A 10,041-nucleotide genomic window follows, 5' to 3' on the forward strand; every position below is an offset into this window, starting at 1 on the left:
TTAACATTGATAATAATATGAGCAGCAAATTGGCATATTAGAATGATTTCTGAAGGATCATGTGACACTGAAGACAGGAGTAATGATGCTGAAAATTCAGCTTTGATCACAGGAATAAATTACATTTTAAAACAGAAAACCATTATTTTAAATTGTAATAATATTACTGTTTGTACTATATTTTTGATCAAATAAATTGAGCTTTAGTGCGCAGAAGAGACTTCCAAAACATATTTTAAAAAACGTACCAACCTCAAACTTTTGCACGATAATGAATGTTACACTGGAAATAGACACTCACTCAGAGCCCATTGCATTGTGGGATACATTATTCTGTATGAATATATATTTCCAAAATAGCCATGTTATGCAACAAAATGCATTTCGGTATGCGACATTGTTGTCACGTGACCTCAGGAGGTGGCGTCCTGTTCTCGCAATCATCTTGGAGAAAAAAAAAAATAGTTATTTTGTATTTTTAGTGCAGTTTTGTGAAGAAATGTTTTAACTCTAGGCTGTCCGAATTTAGTATTTGACAAACTGATGTTAAAAATCAAAGTGAAATAGAATGGAGAAATAAATAAGTACTTATGATTTTTTTTTTAATTTGCTGTCAGTGTTTAAATGGTATTCTTTGCAAATTTTTATTTAGTATTTTTTGTATTCCTTCAACATTGTTTTAAAAGCATGTAAGGAGGCAGCCCATTAAATTGGTTTAGGTTTGGTTTAACATTCTAGAAACAGAAGAAGTGACTAAAGCATCAAATGAATGTTTAATTTGATTATGAGATTGTCTTTTGTCTAACTTTAGTGTTTGTTTGTTTTTGTTGTTTTTTTTCTAACAGAAATTTCTGATAATGAAAATAATAATAATAAAGGTCATAAAATAATAATGTAGGTCATAACTGAATTTGATTGGATTGTTAAAATCCAGCTGTGATTTTCTTCGCCCACATCAGATGCAGAGAAAAGACTCAAATCAACCACATTAAAGTGGTTGATTTTGATATGTGAAGAGTTCTGATAAAGGAGGTGTGTCACTCAGGCTGAGATCAATAGACAATCTCCATTCTTCGTTTCGCGCGTTTAGAAGCTCCAGCATCCGTGCATGTGTGTGTATCTGAGCTTGTGTGTGGTGTGCGGCCCCTTGACAGGCCTTGTCAACCGGCTGATGCCTGGGTGGGTCCTCCATCAGAGGGTCATACCAACATCATCAATCTTGCACCCCGTGACAGGCCTGTGCTCCCCCCGCAGTGGGCACACTGGTTTGTTGTTTTGTAATTAGACCGCCATTAGATGGCAGGAAACCGTCCCCTCCACACCCTCTGTGCACAGCTGGGGCCCGCTGGCAGCCTATGGGAGCCACGGGCCGCTCCACCGCGTGGCGTTAGGGGGGTGGGGATCTACCTAGTGGGAGAGAATGAACATGCGGAGTGTAAATGATGTATTACAAGATGAATCAGATGGGTTGACGATCGTGTACTAGCTCAAACAAGCTGGTCAAACAACCAATATGAGGATTCAGATTGACCGTGATGAGCAAAAGTTTGAGACCACACTGAAAATCTGCTGGTTTTTGGATTTGGACAGGAAATAAACAGTTTTAGGATTAAACTTTTTAAATTGAATCGTGAAATTGAAATGTATGAGAATTATGTAGTGACCAAAAAAAATTGTAAACTCAAACAATTTCATGAGCTGCTTCTTGGGATGCTTTTAAAACAGTATTGAAGGAAAAAATAAAATTAAAAAATAAATAATAAAAGGTTTATAAATAAATATTGAAAAAAACTTTTAAAAAAATTAAGTAAAATAAATACATATTCAAATAAAATAAATATTATAATGAATAAATAATATTTGAAGAATTAAGATTAAGATTTTGCACAATTTCTAGGTCAAATGTAATAATAAATTAAAAATGAATAAATGAAAGAATAAATATTAAAATAAAATAATAAAATAAATATTTTATTGTATAAATAATATTTGAAGAAGGAATACTTAAGATTCTGCACAGTTTCTAAGTTGAATGAAATAAATAAAAAAGTGAATAAATGAAAGAATTAATAAATATTATAAACAAGTAAAATAAACATCAAGATATAGTAAAATAACTTAAAATAAATATAATAATGAAATAATAATTGAAAAACAGTATTATAATTAATTACTAAGTAATCTAATTACTGTAATTTAATTACGTTTCCCTTGAAAAAGTAAAGGATTACTCTTAATTTTCCTGTAATTTAATTACAGTTACTTATGATGTAATCGCATCGAAAACTGTGTAGACTATAGAACAATTCTATATAAAACAATAGTGGATTTAACATCTAATTTAAATGTTAAAATGTATGTTTTCAATGTAACCTTCGCCCTTTACACACTTTGAAGGTTTTGCATGATTTCTAGATCAAATGTAAGCATATTTGCAACACTAATCATGTTACCAAGAGGTCATAGGTCATACTTTGTGCAGGAGGATGTTATTTAAATAGTTATTTTATATTTTATGTAAATATGCATACACTTTATTATTGTAACGTTTCAATATCTCTTGCAGACAGCGCTACACTGGGCTGCGAAACACGGTAAAGAAGACATGACCACAGTGTTGGCGGAAGCAGGGGCTGACATCAATACGAAAGCGGTAAGGAGAGATATTACTCAAAAATCTATTCGTTTTGAGTCAAATACAAATACATATATGCCTACACTCAAATTAATTTATTTTTGTGTCTCTTTTTCTCTCACAGCATGTAAGTACTCCTCACCTTACACTCACCCTGGATGTGACAGCATGCATGGGCTAATGTTTCTCACGTGTGTGCCAAGCTGCCAGAAGGTGTCCGTTTTTAAAATGTCCACTTCTGACATAACTCCTCTGAAAGGGTATGCGGGTGCCCAGCTGTGCAAATGAATCCAGGCGCTGTTTGAGAATGTCTGTTCATAAATCAAACTCTGTCATGTTAACAGCTTCCCTTAAACAATGTCTTCATGTATTCCAACAGCAGGCTCAGAGCAAAGCAATTTCACTGAATTACCAGGCAATTATGATTCTGTCATTAGATTTTGTTGCTGTAACCTCAGTTAATTTGTGTCCTGTCTTTCTCTCCCACTCTTCTCTTCTCTTCTATCGCTCTCTGATTCTGTTGTGATATGTTTTTTTTTTTCTTATTGGGACATGGGCACTAGGGGGTGAGTGTCGAATTTCCCTTCACCCTGTCCGTTTCCTTATCACTTCTGATTTGTGGTGAGATTTATCACTAGAGATATTTAAAATGGAGAACGTTTTGTCGCAAATAACATTATCACCCCAAAATCAAAAGAAAATAGTAAAAATATATTATTAAAGGTACACTATGTAACTTTTAGTGGCCCTCTAGCGGTTTAAAAACAAAACTGCATGCATTTTGGTTGTGCTTCGGCTCTGTGTGACTGTGAATATGGTTATCATACTGCTTATAAAACATTCACTACTATAGGCTTAAGAGATATAAACAGTTTAGACTTAAAGGATCTCAAGCTGACTAGCTGAAGACTTTACTATAGCTTTACCCATTTATAGACAAGTTAATTCCGGCACATAATGAAATGACCCTTCACAATAGATGCTTTACAATGAACTCTGTTCGAGAGCTACATATGGCAATTTATCTGTTTAATAAAATACTCATCTTTTGAGTAATAAAAACATAATCTCTGCATCGCTTTTTCAACATTTCAAATCCCTCACTTCTCACTTTCTCTGAAAAGCCAAGCCAATGTTGATTCTTGTTTTATTACGAGCTCTTTTGCGTTCTCTTTCTGCCAGCAGACTCTCCTCTGTTCGACATTTGTTTAAAATGAGTGATTCCTTTTCTCGCTGTCTAACCTATGCCACTCACACACCGTACACGCATCAAAGTAGCCAGAGCAGCTTTTCTCTGTGTACGGATATGATGAGACACACACGGGCAAGTGACGGATATACACAATTTCCAACGAAAATCATCCCGACAGGTCTAAAATACAAACACTTAATAATAATAATAATAATAATAGGCTTACCATAGTGAATCAGGGTAAGACAAAAACACATTTTAGATTAAGGATTGATGATTTAATTTAAATTTTGTTAAAAAAAAAGCTACATGGTGTATGTTAAATTTCCTATAAATTTCCAGTTTGTCTAATTTCCTATAATTCTCTAATTATTATAATGTGAGTTTGACATTTATATATATATTTTTATTATTCTCAATGATTTCTTTTAATTCAGTAATGAAAATCATCCTGTCTGTGCAATTGTTTTTAAATAAAATCAGCTTAAAAGTCAATACAAAATAATCATGTACTGTATATATGATAATATATTTTACTTCAAAATTGTTTATAATATATATATATATATATATATATATATTATAATATATTATATAATTTTCGTTACGTAAAATATATATTTTTATTTAATTCTTTTGATTATGAGGTGAAATATTATCTGGACATGCTCTTGACAATCTTTGTGATACTGACTCTTATTCTCGCAGGGATACACACCTTTACACATCGCAGCACTGCACGGACATCGACATATAGTTGACCTGCTGGTTAGGACGTACGGTAAGCATGTTCTTCGCAAACATTTAGTTGAAAATTGTCTAACTTTTTAAAATCATCTCACTCATTCAAGAATGGCTGTTTGAATTAGTTTGAAAATGGGCTTCATTTTACATTTACGTAATTTCATGTCAAATGTAAAGTAAAGCAAATTCTTCCTGATATATCAGATGAATATTTTTATATTTTATGAGTAATGTACCATAGCTTTATTGAAATATTTGTGATTATTTGTAACTTGATTTGCAAGATATTTTCCCTTATACAACAATCTACATGCTTGGTGACATGCAATTATTTATGTAATTAAGTATGAAAAAACATGCAAGTCATTTCTAGAGAGAGAATATATATATAATATATATATATATATATATATATATATAATATATATATAATATATATATATATATATATATATATAATGTGTGTGTGTGTATATATGTATGTGTGTATATATATATATATATATATATATATATATATATATATATATATATATATATATATATATATATATATATATATATATATATATATATATATATGTGCTTGTTAAATTGTTTCTGAAATGTCATTTGCTGTCTTGTTTATAATTTACTTCTTGTTTATTAAACTGCAGAATCGCTTGTAATTGTGCTGTTGAACTGAATATCAATGCTTAATTTGCCTAATTTAATATTGCTGAAATTTGAACATGTTCACAGGAGCTAAGGAGAACTTGCGGGACTACAGCGGTCACTTAGCATGTCATTACCTCAATTTACGGGATACACAATTAGAAGACCAGGAACTATGTGAGTCAAACTTCATTCTTGTTTTTTTTTTGTGCACAAATGCAATGTAACATCGGTGTTTCGTACATTCAGACATGTGGGACATGTGGAAAGAGCAGCACTGAGGATGTTTTCCAAATTAGCTCAGGCATATGGTTTCTCTGAACCTACGGGGTGCCTCGTGGATCAATTTTAGACTGTTTGTCTTCACCCTGTTTGTCCTTCCAGCATGTTATTTCATTCACAGTGTGGTCTTCTTCTTAACTCTGCTTTGATGTTTGTTCTCCAAGCTGAAGTCAGCGAGTGCCACAGTCTAACCCAGGCCGGAGAGCGCAGGAACAGAAAGATCACGTCATTATTTCACTCCATGAAGAAGTGGGGTTCAGCGGAGGAGCTTGCGCCGGTACCGGAGGAGAGGACTGTTGCTCATCAGCTCATGCTGCCTGCGTTTAGGCCTAGAAAGTTCTCACGGTAGACTGTGTGAAGTCCAAACATCTTCAGTCTTGCTTTAGTGCCAAATGGATAGTTTACGGATGAAAACGCACTTGTTTTCTTTGCTGCTTTTTTTCCGCACAAATAGTATGATGGAGTTACACTCACATTTTAAATAGCAATTCAGCTTAATAATTAGCTTAGGTACACTATGTAACTTTTGGTCCTCTAGTGGCTAAAAAAACTGCATGTATTTTGCGGAAGAACATTGTTTCGGTTGTGCTTCGGCTCTGCGTGACTCTGGATGAATATGGTTATCATACTGCTCATAAAACATTCACTTACACTGCATTCCAAATTATTATGCAAGTGACATATCAGTAAGATTTCAGTACAATAAACATTCAGATTTTAGTTTTTCTAAAAAAATGTTTGTTTGTTTTATTAATAGGAACTTTCCTTAACAAGCCTTTATCTGACCGAGTTCTGCTGTGCTCTAAATCACTCACAAATCTTATGATAATTCGATAATCTCAGTGAAATTGATAATTCAGTTTCACACAATATTAGTTGTTTTCATGCCTTTTGCACAACATTGCACCATTTCATGCTTTTCATATGTTTGGGAACCCCTTTCAGAAACTGTGAAAATTTGATTTTTTTTTTTTTGCAAAACAAGAGAGATCATACAAACTGCATGTTATTTTTTGTTTACTGTCCTGAGTAAGATATTTTACATACAAGACATTTGCTTTTAGTTCACAAGACAAAACAATAGCTGAATTTATTAAAATAACCCCATTCATAAGTATGTGAACCATTGATTCTCAATACTGTGTGGTTACCTGATGATCCACGACTGTTTTTATGTTTTGTGATGGTTGTTCATGAGTCTCTTGTTTGTCCTGAGCAGTTAAACTGAGCTCTGCTCTTCAGAAAAATCCTCCAAATTATTCAGTTTTCCAGCATCTTTTGCATATTTGAACCCTTTCCAACAGTGGCTGTATGATTTTGTGATTCATCTTTTCATGCTGAGGACAACTGAGGGACTCAAACACAACTGTTAAAAAAGGTTCAAACATTCACTGATGCTCCAGAAGGAAACACGATGCATTAAGAGTCGGGGGGTGAAAACTTTTGAACAGGATGTCCACATTTTTCTTATTTTGTTGAAATATAATTTTTTTTCATTTAGTACTGCCCATCGGAAGCAACAGAAGATACTTGCATGTTTCCCAGAAGAAAAATTAAGTACAATTTACCTTGATCTTCAAATTCAAAACATTTTCATCCCCGACTCTTAATGCATCGTGTTTCCTTCTAGAGCATCAGTGAATGTTTGAACCTTTTTTAACAGTTGTGTTTGAGTCCCTCAATTGTCCTCAGTGTGAAAAGACGGATCTCAAAATCATTCAGTCAATGCTGGAAAGGGTTCAAATATGCAAAAGATGCTTGAAATCTGATGAATCTGCTGGAGGATTTTTCTGAAGAGCAGAGCTCAGTTTAACTGCTCAGGACAAACAAGAGACTCATGAACAACCATCACAAAACATAAAAACAGTCGTGGATCATCAGGTAACCACACACAGTATTGAGAATCAATGGTTCACATACTTATGAATGGGGTTATTTTAATAAATTCAGCCATTGTTTTGTCTTGTGGACTAAATGCAAACATCTTTTATGTAAAATATCTTACTCAGGACAGTACTAAGCAAAAAATAACATGCAGTTTGTATGATCTCACTTGTTTTATTAAAAATGTTCACATTTTCTTAGATTCTGAAAGGGGTTCCCAAACTTTCGATCCCCACTGTAAATAATAAGCAAACAAACATTTTCTTAGAAAAACTAAAATCTGAATGTTTATTATACTAAAATCTTACTGATATGTCACTTGCATAATAATTTGGAACGCAGTGTATAGGCTTAAGAGATATAACTGTCGCTTTTTGCCAGCAGACTCTCCTCTGTTCAGTGTTTTTTTTAAACAGGTGATTCTCTAAAGGTTGGAGATTTAGCTGCTCCATGTCAACTGTTGGCAACTAACCAATGCCACTCACACCGTACGCACTCGCTACTTAAAGATAAATAGCAAGAGACGGATGTACGCGATTTCCCACGAAAACCATCCTGACAGGTCTAAAATATAAACGCTTATAATAGGCTTACCATAGTGAATCAGGGTAAAACAAAAACACATTTTGGAAGGATTGATGTATTGACCCATTGTTTAAATTTTGTTAATTTTGAATTAAAAAAATTACATAGTGTATGTTTAAGTTCCATCTTGAATAGAGACCAACTTCAGCATTTATTTGCCTTATCTTCACCTTACAAAACTTAAAAGTCAGAACCACAATTTATGGCTGCGTGAGAATGTACCAAAAATACCCTATTTTCATATTGTGTTTATGTATTATGTAATCATAATTATGTTTATGTAAATATGATTTTCTCTGCCTCTGAAATATCTTTTCTTTTATGACGATGTAACCAAGGCTCTGTGGTCCGTGAAAAATAATATCAGCCAATAATATCACAGCCAAGTAATTCAGTCTAATCCCTGTGAAAAAAATCGGTCCCATTATATATTATTTCCTTTTGAAATATTTAAATATATATATTATTTCATAGATTTGAAATGCTTTGCGAAAACCTTTTTTTTTTTCTGCTGTTAAAGGATTAGTTCACTTTAAAATGAAAAGCTTTACTCTCCCTCAAGCCATCCTAGGTGTATATGACTTTCTTCTTTCTGATGAACACAATCTGAGATATATTAATAAATATCCTGATGCATCCAAGCTTTAGAATGGCAGTGAACGGGACCAACGAGTATGAAGCTCAAGAAAGTGCATCCATCCATCATAAACGTACTCCACACGGCTCTGGGGGGTAATAAAGGCCCTGTGAAGTCAAGCGATGCGTTTGTGTAAGAAAAATATCCATATTTAATAAGTTATGAAGTAAAATATCTAGCTTCTGCCAGACTGCCTTCCATATTCTACTTAAGTAATTACTTGTAAGTTGAATAGGGAAGGCGTAGGATATAGCTTAAGCATTTTGAACTGCAAGAGTTTTACACTTTCTTCATAACTTGAATACAGAATGCGTTCTGGCAGAAGCTAGATATTTTACTTCATAACTTGTTAAATATGGATATTTTTCTTACACAAACGCTTCCGTTCAGAAGGCCTTTATTAACCCTCGGAGCTGTGTGGAGTACGTTTATGATGGATGGATGCACTTTCTTCAGCTAAACCTCGTTGGTATCGCTCACTGCCATTCTAAAGCTTGGATGCGTCAGGATATTTATTAACATAACTCCGATTGTGTTCATCACAAAGAAGAAAGTCACATATACCTAGGATGGCTTGAGGGTGAGTAAAGCTTGGGCTAATTTTCATTTGAAAGTGAACTAATGCTTTAATGTCTATTTTTAGCCCGTTTTTATATTAAAATAAGTATGTCTTTTGCATTCCAAAGGGTGATGTTGAGTAAATCTGCTAGTTTGTGCCTTAAGTCTGAGGGTGTCTTTCCTGTTACCTGAATGTTAATTTGCATTATGTAATTTATTTTCTCTTATATAAAAGGTAAAATAAAACGTACTTAAGATAATGGTGCTCTTTTTTTCTGTTCATTATGATGTAATTTTCCTACAAGATTTTTTCCCCCCATTAAGTTCACATATTTGAAGTGTCGAGCTCCAGTTTCCCACCTTTCCTCTGGGCACTTCCGATAATCTAGCATGCCGGCTCTTTCATCACTCTCGTGGATCACCCTAACAAGATTACACCCTATCAGATCTTCCACCTCAGTCACGATCCCCTGGCTCGCACCTTCCCAGCGACACCCGAAAAAGAAAAAAAAGAGTAGTTCCTCAGTTCTTTTCTCCACTTCTCCTTTGATTCCCATCACTCGCTCGGCTTTGAGCTCCCCAGATGGAGCAAATATGGGCCCTAGCGGCCCTCCGTAAGGTCCTGAGCCCTTAATTCCAGCTTAGTCGCAAAAGGCCAGCGCTTGCTTTCGGGTTTTGGGTATCACAGGAGTGAGAGGGAAGACAGGCAAGTGATTTTGTGCCTCTTTTCTGAAGGGCATGGGGGTGTTTGAAGGATAAGAGGGACTTGCTGTAATAGATACTTATCTGACTGCCCCGCAGTCCTCAAACACGCTGCTCCTCTGAAGAGATTAGAACCCAGGGAGGGCACATTAGCTCTAATCCCATGCT

General features: G+C 34.4%; 1 protein-coding gene across 1 annotated transcript in view; it reads left to right on the top strand.

Annotated features, from left to right (window-relative positions):
• LOC137009585 (ankyrin repeat domain-containing protein SOWAHC) overlaps positions 1–6,195 on the top strand; it is a 28,209-nt gene extending 22,014 nt beyond the window's left edge. Inside the window, exons 9-13 of the mRNA XM_067371916.1 lie at positions 2,567–2,650; positions 4,133–4,141; positions 4,536–4,608; positions 5,313–5,402; positions 5,672–6,195. Of these exons, the coding sequence (XP_067228017.1) occupies positions 2,567–2,650; positions 4,133–4,141; positions 4,536–4,608; positions 5,313–5,402; positions 5,672–5,856 (441 nt within the window). The 3' untranslated portion in view covers positions 5,857–6,195. The remainder of the gene's footprint in view (positions 1–2,566; positions 2,651–4,132; positions 4,142–4,535; positions 4,609–5,312; positions 5,403–5,671) is intronic.
• The last annotated feature ends 3,846 nt before the right edge of the window (positions 6,196–10,041 follow it).

This window comes from Chanodichthys erythropterus, chromosome 20 (genome assembly GCF_024489055.1).
Source record: "Chanodichthys erythropterus isolate Z2021 chromosome 20, ASM2448905v1, whole genome shotgun sequence".
Classification (NCBI taxonomy): Eukaryota; Metazoa; Chordata; class Actinopteri; order Cypriniformes; family Xenocyprididae; genus Chanodichthys; species Chanodichthys erythropterus.